Here is a 17,751-nt window from a genome sequence, read left to right on the forward strand (position 1 = left end):
TTAGTAGGGCTGTCAAGTGATTAAAAAAATCATGCTGTTAAAAAATAACAGTAAACCATTTATTTAAATATTTTTGAATGTTTTCTATATGTCCAAATATATTGATTTCAATGATAACACAGCATACAAAGTGTATAGTGCTTACTTTATATTTTTAATTACAAATATTTGCATTGTAAAAAACAAAATAAATAGTATTTTTCAATTCACCTTATACAAGTACTGTAGTGCAATCTCTATCATGAAAGTTGAATGTACAAATGTAGAATTATGTACAAAAAATAACTGCATTCAAAAATAAAACAAGTCCACTACAAGTCCACTCAGTCCTACTTCAGCCAATTGCTCAGACAAACAAGTTTGGTTACAATTTGCAGGAGATAATGCTGCCTGCTTCTTGTTTACAATGTCACTTGAAAGTGAGAACAGGTGTTTGCATGGCACTGTTGTAGCCAGCGTCACAAGATATTTACGTGCCAGATCTGCTAAAGATTCATATGTGCCTTCATGTTTCAACTACCATTCCAGAGGACATGCGTCCATGCTGATGACGACTTCTGCTCAACTATCCAGAGCAGAGAGGACTGATGCATGTTCATTTTCATTCTCTGAATCACCTGCCACCAGCAGAAGGTTGATTTTCTTTTTTGATGGTTCGAGTTTTGGAATTTCCCCATCGTAGTGCTGCTCTTTTAAGACTTCTGAAAGCATGCTCCACACCTCAGCCCTCTCAGATTTTGGATGACACTTCAGATTCTTAAACCTTAGAGCAAATGCTGTAGCTATTTTTAGAAATCTCACATTGGTACCTTCTTTGTGTTTTGTCAAATCTGCTGTGGAAGAGTTCTTAAAACAAACGTGCTGGGTCATCATCCGAGACTGCTATCACATGACATATATGGCAGAATACGGGTAAAACAGAACAGGAGACACAGAATTCTCCCCCAAGGAGTCCAGTCACAAATTTAATGAACCCATTTTTTTTTTATTTTTTTTTTTTTAACAAGCATCATCAGCATGGAAGCATGTTCTCTGGAATGGTAGCCAAAGCATGAAGTGGCATATGAATGTTTAGCATATCTGGCACGGAAATACCTTGTAATGCCGGCTACAAAAGTGCCATGCAAATGTCTGTTCTCACTTTCGGGTGACATTGTAAATAAGAAGTAGGCAGCAGTATCTCCTGTAAATGTAAATAAACTTGTTTGTCTTAGCTGTTGGCTGAACAAGAAGCAGGACTGGGTGGACCTGTAGGCGCTAAAGTATTGCATTGTTTTGGTTTTGAGTGCAATTATGTAACAAAAAATATCTACATTTGTACGTTACACTTTCATGATAAAGAGATTGCACCACAGTACTTCTATGAGGTGAACTGAAAAATACTATTTCTTTTGTTGATCATTTTTAAAGTGCAAATATTTGTAATCAAAAATAATATCAAGTGAGCTCTGTACAATTTGTATTGTGTTGTAATAGAAATCAATATATTTGAAAATACAGAAAAACATCCAAAATATTTAATAAATTTCAACTGGTATTCTGTCATTCAACAGTGCGATTAATATTTTTATTCGCGATTAATTTTTTTGAGTTAATCATGTGAATTACTGCAATTAATTGACAGCCCTACTAATTAGGCAACAGTTTAACAACCAAAAGTTTACAGAACTACTAAAAATGTTAAGCTAATTTGAGATGTCTACTGACTGACTGAAAGCTGCCAGAAAATGAGCTAATGTCTTGGGAACAATCAGTCAGAATGCAAAACAAGATCTCAATAGTTCTGAATATATCCTGATGATGATTTGTACCAAAGGTGTTAGAGAGTATTCACTGATTAATAAAGTAGGTAGACAAAATGATTTATGCTAGAAATATCTCTAGAATAAATTATTGAGAGGTATATTTAGTTCAGATTAGTTTGCAGTTATTTAAGTAGGCATGCTTCACTGAGACAAACCTGTTCACAGTGCCACAAAATACTTTTCACTTCTTAACTATTCAGTCCACCAAAGTTTTTAAACAAAATGTATTATTCAGTAATGTTTATAATGGTAAAGACGATTCCAAAATAATACTTCCCAAATTTACTACAATCCCTACCATAATAAATACTATCTATTGCTAATGTAATTTGGAGTTCAATATTTTTGCAATTCAGGATCTCTAGGGTATTCTGAAGGGCAATACTTAGATAAGATTAAACAAATATTTTAAATGTCACAAACTGAGCTGGCAAGTATATAAACTAGTTACATAGTGAACAAGAACCCAAGATTTCAATATGCAATGGAGATGGAATACAAAGATGAATCATGCCCAATTTTAAAATAACTGATAAAATAAAAATAAAATTGTAAGCCTTCCTAATTAACGAGCAAATTCTTAGTCAAATATGGTTATATGATGAATTAATCCAAGTTATAAGAAATACAATTCTCTGCAAATCAAAAAGCAAAGATGATGCAGTTATTGAGGCATAACTGTATAATTGTCTCAGTTATACAGTTCTAGCACTTGCCTAATTTGGTGCTTAGCTATCAAGCTGACAGGCACTTTGGATATCCATACTCAGAGTTCAGGGAATTCTAATTTGCATAATCACTGCAAAAAAAGTTAAAGGCAATATAAAGTACAAGTGATCATAACAATTTCATTTATAATATGATAAAATAAAATCAAGATCAGTAGTGTGTGTGTGTGTATATATATGTGTGTGTGTGTGTGTTTGTGTATGTATACACACATACACACACACAAAGGAGTTGGTGCTTCAAAAAGGCCAATTTCACAAAGCTAAACAATTATGAGCCAAATCAGCTGGGAGGAAGAATTTAATCAGAAAAATGTGAATGATAATTGGGAATTGTTTTAGAACACTTCACTAGACTCCCAAAAACCACAGCTGAGGAAAAAGGCACTCTTTCCATTCCAGTTGTATCTCAGGAGGATGTTAAACAGCAGCTAGTGAAGTTAGACACTTTTAAATTAGCAGGCCTGGATAACTTGCATCCAAGAGTTTCAAAAGAGATGGCTGAGGAGATCACTGGACCATGAATGATGATTTTCAGTAAGTCCGGGAACACTGGGGAAGTTCCAGAAGACTGAAAGAAAGCTACTATTATGCCAATATTTAAAAAAGGTAAATGGGATGACTCAGGTAATTATAGGTCTAGCAGTCTGATATCAATCCTGGGTAAGACAATGGAAAAGCTAATATGGGACGCAATTAATAAAGAATTAAAAGGACAGTAACATAATTAATTGCAATTAACATGGGTTTATGGAAAACAGAGCCTGTTAAACTACCTTGATTTTTTTTATGAAATTACAAATTTGGTTGATAGAAGTAATAGTGATTATATAATAATGTAATATCATATTTTAATCAATATGTTATGTAATACCAGGTATTAGATCTGATATTGCATAACATTGATTAAAAACTATAATATAAAATTAACATGGTATACTTTTAAATGGATTAAACGCTGGCTAACTGATACATCTCAAAATACAATTGTAAAGAGGGGATGTAATAGCATCCTACTCAGATTCTGAACCTTAGCGTTCATAACTGAGAGCTAACATGAAACCTCCAAGCTTACTACCAGCTTGGATCTGATCTCGCTGCCACCAATCAGATTCAGAGCTCCTGATCACCCCCAAGTCGCCCCAACTTATCCCTGGGGGACCCCCCAAGACCCCGAGCCCCTGGGTCTCCCTGTCTCATCCCCCAGCTTCCCGCTTTCCCTGGGTTAGCCTGAGCGATGCCGTACTATTCTCCTTGAATACAAACCAGAGAGGACAATCTACCTCCCCCTGAGGCTATGCATTCAAACCTAGTCACGCTAACACAAAGAGATTCCCCCCTCCCTTCATTCCGTAGCCGTAACTAGAGGAAAAAAAACCTCCAGCAAGTCTTAAAGAGAAAACTTTATATAAAAAGAAAGAAAATACACATAAACTAAACACTGCATTAAGAGATCAATACAGGGATATTACTTATAAGAAAATAGGAATAAACAGTCTGATTCAAAAAATAGCCAATTTAAACCAGTCCAGCACAGCACACATGTAAATACAAAACAAAGCATATAATAGCCTATTGCTTTGCTCCCTTTGTACTCACAGCTTGGTAGTAGAAGGGTAAAAAGAAGATTGGAGATAGAAAGAAAAGCTGTTCTTCCATAGCCGAAAGAAACCAAAACAAACGGAAGAAAGCCAAACCCCTCCAGATATTCCCTCCCCTGCTTTTAAAAAATCCCGTTTCCTGATTGGTCCTCTGGTCAGGTGTTTGGTTCCCTTTGCAGGTAAAAGAACATTAATCCTTAGCTATCTATTTATGACAGGGGATCATCATAGATGTGTTTCTAGTGGGATTAGTTCTTGGCCCTACACTAGTTAATATCTTTATCAATGACCTCAAAGAAAACATAAAATCATCACTGATAAAGTTTGCAGTTGACACAGAAATTGGAGGAGTGATAAATAATGAAGAGAGTATGTCATTGATTCAAACCAATTTGGGACACTTGGTAAATTGAGCGCAAGCAAACAATATGTATTTTTATATGGCTAACTGTAAATATACACATTGAGGAACAAAGAATGTAGGCTATACTTACAGAAAGGAGACTATCTTGGGAAGCAGTGACTCTGAAAAAGATTTGAGGGTCATGATGGATAATCAGCTGAACATGAGCTCCCCATCTGACCCTGTGGCCAAAAGGGCTAATATGATCCTGGGATGCATAAAGAAAAGAACCTCCAGTAGGAGTAAGGAGTTTATTTTACCTCTGCCTCTATAATGGACACTGATGTGACCAATGCTGGAACACTGTCCCCTGTTCTAGTGCCCACAATTCAAGAAGGATGCTGATAAATTGGACAGGGGGTTCAAAGAAGAGCCATGAGAATGATTAAAGGATTAGAAAACATGCCTTACAGTGATAGACTCAAAAAGCTCAATCTATGCAGCTTAACAAAGAGAAGATTACAGAGTGAATTGATTATAGTCTATAAGCATTCACATGGGGAACACATTTTTAATAATGAGCTCTTTAGCAGAGAAAAAGTATAACTTGATCCACTGGCTAGTAGTTGAAGCTAGACAAATTCAGACAGGAAAAAATATGTAAATTGTTAACCACCAGTGTAATTAACCATTTGAACAATTTACCTAGGACCAAGGCAGATTCTCCATCACTAACAACTTTTAAATCAAGACTAGATGTTTTTTCTAAAAGACAGGCCCTAAGAGATCCTTCTGACCATGGAATCTATTAATATGGAAGTTGCTGACCTGTAACTGGAAGTTCTTCGAGATGTGTGGTCCCTGTCTGTTTTCCACACATGGGTACCCATGCACATCATGCATCCAAGATCAGATATTTTTAAAAATAGTGTCCGTTGATCCATGGCTGGGCAATTCTCATGCTCTGACATGAGGGTATAAGGGGCGGTGGGGACCAATGCCTCTCCAGTTCTTCTCTTATCATAAATCCAAAGCTTAGGGGAAGGAGTGCAGATAGTGGAATTTAGATAGGAAACATGTATCTCAAAGAACCTCCAGTTACAGGTCAGTAAACTCCATTTCTTCTTCAAGTGCTGGTCCCTATGTGTATTGCACACATGGGTGATTAATAGGCAGTATTTAAACAGGACGGCAGTGTGAGGATGCAGTTGGTAGAAGTGCTTGTAATACTGCAGCCCCAACAGCTGCATCTGCAGAGGACACTTGAATTAATACATACTGTTTCATGAATGTATGGATGAAGCTCTGGGTAGTCGCTCTTGATGTCCAAAGAGATGCCATTGCACCATCCGAGAGAAGTATACGTATCAGTTGGTAACAAAATGACACAGCTGGAGATCCACATGTAGAGTCTCTGAGCAGATCAAGTCTGTCCTTGTGACCATTCCGCTAAGCTAACAAATAACCTTGGTGATTTTCTAATCAATTTCATCCTTGTAGCAGAACAATCCAGAGAACTAAGTCTTCTCTCCTGATTGGAAGCATGAGATTTTGGGGATACCAATAAGCGGACAGGTTGATTTATGTGAAACTCGAACTACTTTTGGGGCGAATTTCAGGTGAAGGTGAAAGGAAACATTCTCCTTATGAAAAATAGCATAAGGCAGGTCAGCTATGAGTGCTCTCAGTTTACTCATCCTTCTGGCCTTTGTGATGGCAACTAAAAAAGTAACTTTCATGGTAAGGTAAGTCGTAGAACTTGTGGCCAGTGATTCAAATGATGGTCTAGCAAGTTCTGATAGTAGTATGAGGTTGAGATACCATTGTGATACAGGTTTCACCACTAGCAGGACAATCCAAACATCCCCGAATCAAGGCCTGTGTCTTGGACAAAATTATTTAACAGTTAAAAAAGCTCTTCTCCAGTTCCTTGTGTTGGAAGTGGACACCAAAACAGAAAATCCTCAATTAATTCTGTTGCTGTAGAAAAATGAATATATGAGTAGCTGTGCAGCATTTGATATATTGGTAGACTCATCTATCTGAATTAAATAATATGGCTCTGACTAACACTTTCTAGGAGCTGCTCTTTTACATCAGTGGCCATCTCTGCAATGCAACATGGAACTCTCATTAGAAAGTGGGATCACGTCTAGCTGTGATGCTGCTTTTTCTCCCATCATCACTGCACATGTATCCTTTACAGCTAGTAGTAGTTTCTCACCTATGGCCCCATCTACACGACGCGTGAAAATCGATTTTAGATACGCAATTTCAGCTACGAGAATAGCGTAGCTGAAATCGAATATCTAAAATCGAGTTACTCACCTGTCTTCACCGCGCGGGATCGATGTGCGCGGATCGCCATGTCGAATCCGGAACTCCGTTTGTTTTGGTGGAGTTCCGGAATCGATGTAAGCGTGCTCTGGGTTCGATATATCCCCGTCTAGACGAGACGCGATATATCGAACCCCGAGCTTTCGATTTTAACGCGCCGAAATGGCGCGTCGTATAGACGTGGCCTATGTCGCTGGCTTACCAGCTTTGGCAATGCACAAAGCCACACGGTAAAAAACCTTCCTGTTAACAGTCTGTACACTTCAAGTTTTTTGTGTGTCCTATAACTCATTAAGCTTCCTCTGGAAAAATTCTGTGGGTTTAGATACTAAGCTAGGGTGTCTTGTTTCAAGATGCCGGTGTAACTTTCAGGGCCACATACTGTCGTTCACCAGTACTTGACACCGTACAACAGATTGAGGCATCGATGCATCGCTGGACCCACTCCACTTAAAGCCCAGCTTGAAATAAGGTTTGTCATATTTTCAGCTTCTGCATTTTGCTAGAACTGCTGCTGCGGTTTGTGTTGTATGCTTTTCTCCCTTTGTCACAAAATGAACCATTTCTCGTATAAAGGTTTGTCACTGTAAGCAAGCTGCTGATAATTATTTTAAGTTCTTGGGGGGAGGGGGGAACCATACGAGACATTTGACCTGACACAGTTGCTCAAAGAACTCTGTGTGGGACTAGTGAGAGGGGTACGGTAGAACTCATGGATGGAATCAGCATGACTGCCATAGGGATCCATGGGGTCCACTAGGGCTAATATGAAGGGTCGACTGGTTGAGAGGCACCCTATGGCAACAGGTACCATCAGTCCCTTGGGTAGTCGTGTCTAGGTGGAGGACAGACCTGAATTGTTCTGAATCTCTGTCTGAACTCACCTCCCTATATGGGCATAAAGGAATGTCTGGAGCCTTCAGCTCCTCCAAAGAGAAGGCTGGTTCCTGCTCAACCAACAGAGCCATCGGTACTAGTGGGTGAAAGCTTTTGCCTCTGGACTGAGGAGAACATTCCTATCTCCCTGAGGTAGTTTCCTCCTCTGATATCACAATGTTTCTAAGGGTTAGACCCAAAAGAAAAGGAAACCCAGGATATGGCAGGGTAAAGATATCCTCCAGGGAGGGGCAAGTTTCAGTTAGTCCCAGAGTCCAGGGAATGCCAGTAGTTGGAATTGACAGCTCTGGCACATCTATGGTCATGGTAAATGGCAGGTATTACAGAGATAGGTCAATACCGCCAAAGAGTCTACTCGGATTCTCTTAAATGGTGTCAGAAGGTGCCAATATTTAGGCTTATGAATCAGAGCCTACATCAGTACCAGAAGACCCTTTATCCTTCATGCTTTGCCCTCATGATCGGAGGATTTAAGCAAGCCTAAGTCCTTAGGGCCCACATATGAGGACTCACTAGACTTGGATGGAGTTGGGGAGGGATCCCTTCTCTTGAAAGAGAAACTGTTCTTACACTTATGAGAGTGCCCTTTACTGTCATGAGAAGCCCTGTAGGTTGATGCCATGGGTCTGGCTTCTGCTCCTAAGCTCATTCTTGAAGGGATGCTGCACTTGAAGAACTATGAATTATTTGTCAAAACATAAATGAAGATGCAGATCTCTGGCTTTGACTGGCCCCCTGCTCTAGCCACCCCCACCTCTGGTGTCTGTTGTAGAGAAATGGGTTTTTCAAGGGCTGATCCCTTGAAATGGAGGGTGTTCTGCCTCACATAATCAACCAGATAAGGGAAAGAGCTTTCGTATGGGTCCAATCTGCACCACTGTCTAACCCAAGGGATGGACCTCACAAGCAGGAACCTCCAGCTGCTCGTTCCACTGCCACTTTGGTGTCTCATGGGAAGAATCTGGGGTCAAACCTGTACAGACCACATCTGGAGGTGATGGGGTAAAATAAAACTGAAAAATCAGCGAACAATATTTTTCCATTGAATTTTCAATTACAATATCTTAGGTGTTACTTGTAACTAGGTAAAAAAAAATGTAGGCAGAAATGTTTTTCAAGTTGACCATGTCCCTTTAAAAACTAATGTATGTCTCATTCTTCACCAACTTGATGGTGGCATTATTTTTTACCCAGAGAATGCAGACCCTGTCATAAACAGATAGTTAAGGGTTAATGCCTCTTTTACCTGTAAAGGCTTAAGAAGCTCAGTAAACCTGGCTGACACCTGACCAGAGGACCAATAAGGGGACAAGATACTTTCAAATCTTGGTGGAGGGAAGTCTTTGTTTGTGCTCTTTGTTTTGGGTGTTGTTCGCTCTTGGGACTAAGAGGGACCAGACGTCAATCCAGGCTCTCCAAATCTTTCTAAACCAGTCTCTCATGTTTCAAAATTGTAAGTAACAGCCAGGCAAGGCGGATTAGTTTTATTTTTGTTTTCTCAACTTGTAAATGTCCCTTTTTTTGCTTAGAGGATTTTACCTCTGTTTGCTGTAACTTTGAACCTAAGGCTAGAGGGGGTTCCTCTGGGCTATACGAATTTGATTACCCTGTAAAGTATTTTCCATCCTGATTTTACAGAGATGATTTTTACCTTTCTTTCTTTAATTAAAAGCTTTCTTTTTAAGAACCTGATTGATTTTTCCTTGTTTTAAGATCCAAGGGGATTGGATCTGGACTCACCAGGGATTGGTGGGGGAAAGGAGGGGGGAACAGTTAATTTCTCCTTGTTTTAAGATCCAAGGGGTTTGAATATGTGTTCACCAGGGAATTGGTGAAGTCCCTCAAGGCCACCCAGGGAGGGGAGAGTTTTGGGGGGACAGGAAGTGCTCCAGCCACTGACTTCTGGATGGTGACAGTGTACCAGATCTAAGCTAGTAATTAAGCTTAGAAGTGTCCATGCAGGTCCCCACATTTGTACTCTAAAGTTCAGAGTGGGGAAGGAATCTTGACAGACCCTAAAGGAGGAATCACTTCCTCACTACTAAGTATGCCGTCCTGCTCTTCCTGAAGTTAGTGGCAAAACCCCTATGGGCTTCACTAGCAGTATAACTGCAACTCAGGACTGGAAACAGGCAAAGATTCTGAGTCTGCCTGCTCTATTACTAGCTTACAGGTGCATATATAAAGAACTGATGATCCCAACTCAAGACATTCCTTGACATTTATGAACATAAAATATTCATCTAGAAAAGATTTTGAAATAAAATGCAGGTAAAAAAGTTAGAAACAATGAAGAGGGCAGGGCATGGCAGAAAAGGATCTTCTAGCTACTGAAGTAAACCTCAGACAAATGATATGTGGACAGGGCCGGCTCTAACTTTTTTTTTTTCGCTTGGGGCGGTAAAAGAGTGCCGCCCCGCCGTAACACACACCCCCGAGCGCTGTGCCACCAAAAAACACTCCCCTGAGCGCTGCACCACCGAACCACCACCCCCCGAGCACCGCGCCACCAAACCACCTCCCCCGAGAGCCGCCAAAACACACACCCCGGGCACTGTGCCACGCCACCGAAACAAAAACAACAACAACAAAAAACCTCAACCACCGCCCCACCGAACCATAAAAAAAACCAAAAACCGAGTGCCCCTCGCCATCCCAAGGTTGGCCACCCCTTACAAGGGGCCGCCCAAGCACGTGCTTGGTCAGCTGGTGTCTGGAGCTGGCTCTGGATGTGGAGGCAGCACAGCCACTCTATAGTTACTGGGAAAATTAGCTTTGCCATATACTGATATTTGGATGAAATAAAATCAGTAACAGTGAAAGGCTCAGAGTTACAGACATAATTACCATAGATAGTAAGCTGTTTTATCTGGCACCATCTTCCTCTCTGTTAGATGTAGTTGTACGAGTTTTTTGTTGCAGGCTTCCAACAGTGCATTAGAAGCTTGATCATGTTTCTATTAAATCAATGGCAAAATCCTCCTTGACCTTAGTGGTGCAAGATCAGACTTTAAATTAAACAGTAGTGGTCTGTCCTTCAAATAACCAAACAAGACTCCTAACAGAATTACCAGTTCCAGCTTGTAGAAGCTGGCAAAAAGTTGAAGTACACCTGGCTTGCTCAGTGAGAAATATTTCTTAAACAGTTTTGGTTGTCAAGGAGTTTTTCCTGAGGCAAATTTTACACTATGCCCACAAGAAGCTGGATCTTAAGAAAAATACAAAATACAGCAAAAAGAATGGTAAAGAAAGAGGAAAAAAATAAAGAAAGGAAAGCAAGGCCAGGCAGGAGTTACAGTGGCAAATACATTATGCTTGAACATGCCAGGGATTCAAATTCAGGTTCTGATCCTAGGCTTTCACTCCTGGGCCAACAACCCACAAGGATATGTGTGAGAAGTACACTGTGTTGTTCCTAAACAACACCTTGAATACAGTTGATACACGCATCACCAGTGACCAACTCCAGATGAAGCCACATCCAGCCCTCTTCTGCCAGAGAAAATATAGCTGTAGTTTTAAATTTTGAAATTTGCTTATTTACAGGCGTGTGTGTGACTTTTATTAATCGGAATCTTGGAACACCTCACAAATATGAATGATTTTCATATCCTCATCATCACTGTGAAGAAGGGAAGAATTATTACCCCATTTCAGAGATGGAAAACAGAGGTATGGAAATGTGATTTGTTTAAAGTCACATACGAAATCTGTGGTAGAACTGAGAATTGAACCCCGATCTCAACTCCTTTTCTTTACCTTTGGAGAAGATTGGATATCAGATAACTGTTATTCTCAGAGCAGAGAACAATCTCTCTTCTTCACCACTCCAGCAAAATAAAATAGAAAAGGAAAAAAGCCTGTCTAAATTTTATAGGCTGAAATGAGAAAAATGTTAACTAGAAGTAATTTTATCATCTCTAATATAATGCAGGAAAAAATTGCACGTAGCAATAAATTCACTATGAATTTGTATGTCTTAATTCCACTTACACTCTTATCAACCTGCATGAGATGCTCCAAAAACATTTTCTGCAGCTTATGGAGATTGAGAGCTATTCAAATGTAGTATCCAGACTGATGGTCATGGTTGACAGGCAGGAAAAATGGAGAGCAATATGACCTAGAATGGACTCCCAAGTTGTTCTCATTTAACATTTCAAGAGGAGTAATCTAAAACTTTTAAAGGAGGCCTTAGAATTTGCTGAATTCTCAGTATGTTCTGATAACAGAACTAGAACCACTTGCATGTCTGTTTGGCTCTGCACTTACTCACAGAAAGGATCTAGCTTATATAAATTAAAATAAATACAGCCACAGTACAATTGTAGGCTCATGCAATAGAGACAGTTTTCACAGTTGTCTGTATCTAATGGATGCAAGTATGAGCCCAAGAGGTGATCACACTGCTTCATGAGTAAATTATACAGTTAGATGAGTAAGAACCAGTCCTTTATAAACCCTCCCACATTCTATAACTCAGACCACAATCTGCCAGGGAAAACACACATTTCTAAAAAGAGATTTTCAACCCTTGCAGCAACTGATAAAATCCTTCCTAAGAGAGACTGGTTTCTGGTTGTCCTTAGGATCTGAGCTAGAATATCTGGTGTAGTAAGCAACAATAAATCAGCTTTTCAAACTGTCCAATGAATCCTGTTTGAATGGTGTCCACCAAAAGACCAAGTTAAAAAATAATGATCTTTTTGCAGGAGAAACGTATTGTCCAGAAAAATAAAAACAGCAAAACATTTGTCAACAGTCTATTATGCATTATGGACAAAATCCTCAGCACAGTACCCAAAGCAGGAGGATCAGGCAATTGGATGATATACAAGAGAGGAATTCTCCCCACCAAGTTGGACCTCTGCAGAGGCTACTTCAGCCACACAGCTGCAATAGTGCTCTCCAGCATCAACGCATGCCACCATCATCAGTGGAAGCAAACACCAGGGGATCTGCAAAATGATGGATCGCCTGGACCTTCCTCCACCTTCTCTCTATTGAGCAGAAAGTTCTTCTCACACAAAACTTCAAGGTGATGTGTCTCAATATAACACATGCATCACTCTGCCTCTTCATGTACGACCACGAAATCAAAAACATTTTTCTATAACAATGTATTTGTCCTTCTAGAACATTCAAACCAATTCTTAAAAATTGCACAATAAACTGCTATGTGATTCTAATGATGCAAAAATATATAAGTGATTACCTCTCCTATGAAGACAACCATAACACAATCCAGTTTCTCTTCTGGAGACAATTTATCAATAAGAGAGTGAAGGGTTTCTGTAAGATAAGACTTTACTTTTCTCTTCACGGTGGGAATTCCCATTACAATTGAAACTGAAATTAAATAAAAAGCAGTCTTATGCGCAATCAATATATAAAAGTCTTTATATAACAAAGTAGTAATTCAGAAATATACTCAAAATATTAAGAGATTACACAGTAACCAAAAACAATTTCAGAGCATACCAGTATCACTGGGAATACAATTAATAGTAACAACATCAATTCTTAGAGGAAACACAGCCAGACAAAAAAAATAGAAAATGCTGAAAATATCACAGTTATATGCATCTTAACAATACATATATATATTAATATTGTGACATCAGTTAGTTAAGGTTGCACTGAGACTTGCACAAAGTAAACTAAAATCCCTCTTCAGAGTTTAGTCTCCAAATTTAGTACAACAGTTTTTCACAAACAAATCTTCTATGTAGTGTTTTTAGTAAAATATTTAATAACTTTTGCAGAAGAAACTTATTAAAACCTCTTCTTTCCCATAAACTACCCCAAATACTGCCACTCTGACTCCCATTACATTGATGCTAATCCCACTCACCTATCCCTATCTTCCACATGGCTGTTCAATCTTCATGCTTCTTAGCCCACCCCCAATGGACAGGGTTGCCCTCCCACTGGGAGCAGAATAGGGGAATAAAATGGATGCAGTAGTGAAGAAGCATAGTGGCCTTGTGCTGAAGCAGCTGTACTTAAAGGGATCTCACCTTTAAATACACAAAATCAAGTTAGAGCTGAAAATGCTGATTGACATTCTTAACTCATCCTCTTGTGCTTACAAACTACAGATTTCTCAGAAAGGTATGCGATGTTAAATTTGCATTGACTAGAAATGCCTACCCAGCAGGCACAACAGAAAAAGAGAAGGATGGTGAAGTAAATCTTAATTTTTCTACTGTTTTTAGGACCCTGATTTTAATTTTTTTTTTTTTGGCAATTTAAATTTTGAAATAATATATGGTTGGCTTAAACCTGTGGAAAAAAAGTCTGAATCCTTCACTTTGCTGGTTAAATACATATAAATAGGCCCTACCAAATTCACAATCTATTTTTGTAAATTTCAGAGTCATAACATTTTTAAAATCTTGAAGTTCACAGTTTCAAATATTAAATTCTTAAATTTTATGGTGTTGCAAGAAAGCATGAATATATATTTTAAAACAGAAAAATATAAAGATGTAAAGCCCTAAAGTCAGCTTTTCTCAAACTGGGGGGTCCTGACCCAAGAGGGGGTCACAAGGCTATTGTGCGTGTATGTGGGGGGGAAACTGTAGTATTGCCACACGTGCTTCTGCACTGCCTTCGGTGTTGGACACCCAGAAAGCAGATGTCCGGATGCCAGCTCTGAAGGCAGCGCCACCACCAGCAGCACCGCAGAAGTAAGGGTGACAATACATCCTACCATTCCATCCTTACTGCTGCTGGTGGCAGTGCTACCTTCAGAGCTGGGCACCCGGCCAGCAGTTGCTACTCTCAGCTGCCCAGCTCTGAAGGCAGTACAGAAGGGTGGCAATACCACAACCCCCTTACAATAGCCTTGTAGTCCTTTTTGGGTCAGGACCCCCAGTTTGAAAAACACTGTGTACTTTTGTATACTTTTTCCCTATAATATAGTATAGGGTAAAAGTACACAGAAGACCAGATTTCTCAGGGGGAGATTAGATTTCACGGTCCATGACATATTTTTCATTGACATGAATTTAGAAGGGCCCTATGTATAAAATATGTATTTCAATTTTGTTAGTGGATGTGATCATGAATGAGACTTGATTCCGCACATTTAATAAATATATGGGCATGCATCTTGTTATAACAAAGACAGAATCAAACCCACAGAACTACTATCAAAACAAGGAAGCTTCAATTATGAGAGAATCAGCAGCTCCAGATCAAACAGCAGACGGACACAAATGGATTAATATATCGGGCCTTCATGCCTTATAGACATGCAGACATGCTTCCAAGTACATGACCCTGGTTGGGCTTTATCTGCTTTAAGGACTGCGGCTCCAAAAATGGAATTATGTGGAGGTCTACTGATGAAGGAGCAGAACTTTTGAGGATTAATCACTTGTTTTGGTGAATATTTGTATTTACAAAGTATAAGGAATCAGTAAGAGAAAAAACATGTAGTTTAATAGCAGAAGTGTTTTTTCTCCTCCAACCAAGATCCAACTTTTGTGGGGAGGACCAAGCCAATTATCATTAGGTACCCATAATTCCAGGTCCTCTGAGTTATACATTGGAACTTATTGGTGGGAACACCAGACACACCAACTTTGAAACGGTTAAATCCATGCTTGATTTACCCATATATCTGAGTAGCCAAATGGATGTGTCAGAAAACTAGTTTCAGAGCCTGTAATATTTCCATGCCTTGTTAATTTTCATAAATCTCATTAACAGATAACACAAATTGATCCAGATTAAGTGCTTTTTATTGTATACCTTAGTACCTGGGGTAGTGTGAGATCTGGGATTATGCAGTAAAGAGCAAAATTGAAGACAACTCCTTTCATCTTGGATTCAGCGTGAGTTCTAAGAGATATCATACAAATAAAATTGCAGCTACCGAACAATACATTAAATTATGATACTACCAAAACAAAATTAGGAAGTCCTTCAGACATGTTATTTTATACATAAACACATAAGCATTATTGAAATTATGCCAGCATACCGCCTGTTCGTCCCAGGCCAATCTGCACAGAAGGTTGAAGGCCTCCTTCATTCTTCAACAAATGAGGCAAATGGTAATAGATATTTGGCACTTGAAGAGATTTTCTGCTTGTTAGCTCTTTTAACAATTTCAGCGTTTCATCTGCAAACACATATAAAACCAATAATGCAGAAAATTAATCAGAGAGGCTATATGTTCATGCACCAATAAATCATAAGCAATTCCAAAACTGATCATTCATTCATGCTTTGTTTGAGTTAGGAACCATTTTTAAGATGTGTGTGCCTGGAAGTAAAACTTTTTCTGTTTTTAATTTTTAAAAGAGTTATGAACAAGATTGATTTTTAATAGTTTTCTGGAAACAGGAACATCATACTTGCATCATCACATGTGAATTACAATGTGCTCTGACCAATGGCAGAGAGGAAATAACTCACCTTGAGTAGAATCTTCCATAAATGTTTACCTTCAGTGTGTCTTTATATTACAGAGTATATTGGGCTTATTAAACCCAAAAAATTCAAAATAATTTGTATCTACTCTCACAGGAGCTCAAGCAATGACTTAATCTGCAAATAAATAACTTCAAAATTGCATGCACATTTTTACATACATTGCACACAAATATATTGCACAAAAATAGGACTACACACAGTATGTGGTGCAACAGTCCAGGAATTAAATTTGGATATATTTTTTGTAACAAGAACAGATACACCTAACCAAAGTAGGCATATTAATTATTTACTGCAGTTAAATACTGAAGTTAAACCAGTTCTAAAGATGTTTCCAAAATGGATCATAAATATCAGCTTTGAAATTCCCTTGCCAGTATGTGTCAACTCTTTCAAATCAAGTATGAAAACCAGAACCAAATTTTTTAATTAGAAAAAAAGCCATAGCACTTCATATTGACTTTCAAGATCTCATGAGTCTCATAAAGATCAGGTCAGGTCAGAAACTGGTTTGGAGACATCCAAAGAAAACCTACCCACCTTAGAAGTGATGGTGACTCAGTAGATATCACTCTTTCCTGGGATGCTGAAATGAACCAGTGTTTCCTATACAACTGGAGATGCCTTTTTTGGATGAAATCTAATACTAAACTCCTGACTACTTATAGTCTTGAAAAGTACAAAGTGCAATGAGTAGAGGTGTTCGCTTCAATGTGTGGGCTATATTCCAATTTGGGTGATTACACTCTTCCTGCCAAAATTTTCTCTACAGTTTCAATTGCAGAAGTAGATGTGGAAGTTCACCCAAATGTATTCCAGGGTGGATGAATGACAAGATCTGTAAAGCAATTTGGATTCCTCCTAGATCTAAGGTACTAAACAAATATAATACAGATTTGAGTATTTATATGTTATTTAAAACATACCTATAATAGTAATCTCTGGAACATTTACAGTTCATTACATTTAACACAAGAATTGGTGAACCAGTGTCAACCCAAAATAAGAGGCAACAATCCCAAAATTACAAGTTAAAAATAATTATACCTAGCCCATGCATCCCCCAGGAAAAAGTCACAGTGCAGCATTAGTCTTTATATTGTGCCCAAAAAGTCTTGACTTGGGTTCTGTCAAACCAATGCAGTAAGTGAATTACAGAGTAGAATGTTCTCCAGCAAAAAACATACTGCCACCATTTGTTAAAATCTGAGATTGTTAATGAGAATACCACAGCTGATCTCAGAAGGCAGGGTAGCACATGGGAAGGGAGACTATCTTTTAGGCAACTATGCCCAAGCCATATAGAGTTTTAAAGATGTATATTACTACTTTTAATTGCACCAAGAAGTGAACAGACAAAGACACTACAGTCTTTGGAGAACTGGTATAATATGATTTCTTGCAGCCAAACATTCTGTACAAGAAGGCTAAAAGACGGTTACTCACCTTTGTAACTGTTGTTCTTCGAGATGTGTTGCTCATATCCATTCCAGTTAGGTGTGCACGCGCCGCGTGCACGTTCATCGGAAGATTTTTACCCTAGCAACACTCGGTGGGTCGGCAGGGCGCCCCCTGGAGTGGCGCCGCTATGG

At 38.9% G+C, this 17,751-nt stretch overlaps 1 protein-coding gene across 6 annotated transcripts in view; it reads right to left on the minus strand.

The window, feature by feature from the left end:
• The window catches only part of MGAT4A (alpha-1,3-mannosyl-glycoprotein 4-beta-N-acetylglucosaminyltransferase A), a 140,398-nt gene that overhangs the window by 66,890 nt on the left and 55,757 nt on the right, over positions 1 to 17,751 (minus strand). For all 6 annotated transcript variants that reach the window (XR_012654898.1, XM_032805559.2, XM_032805561.2 and 3 more), the window contains exons 4-5: positions 15,705 to 15,845; positions 12,927 to 13,060 (exon numbers count right to left, since the gene is read on the minus strand). Coding sequence is in view for 5 of the 6 variants with exons in the window: in XM_032805559.2 (XP_032661450.1) it covers positions 12,927 to 13,060; positions 15,705 to 15,845 (275 nt within the window). In the remaining variant the exon portion in view is untranslated. The remainder of the gene's footprint in view (positions 1 to 12,926; positions 13,061 to 15,704; positions 15,846 to 17,751) is intronic.

This window comes from Chelonoidis abingdonii, chromosome 1 (genome assembly GCF_003597395.2).
Source record: "Chelonoidis abingdonii isolate Lonesome George chromosome 1, CheloAbing_2.0, whole genome shotgun sequence".
NCBI classification, from domain to species: domain Eukaryota; kingdom Metazoa; phylum Chordata; order Testudines; family Testudinidae; genus Chelonoidis; species Chelonoidis abingdonii.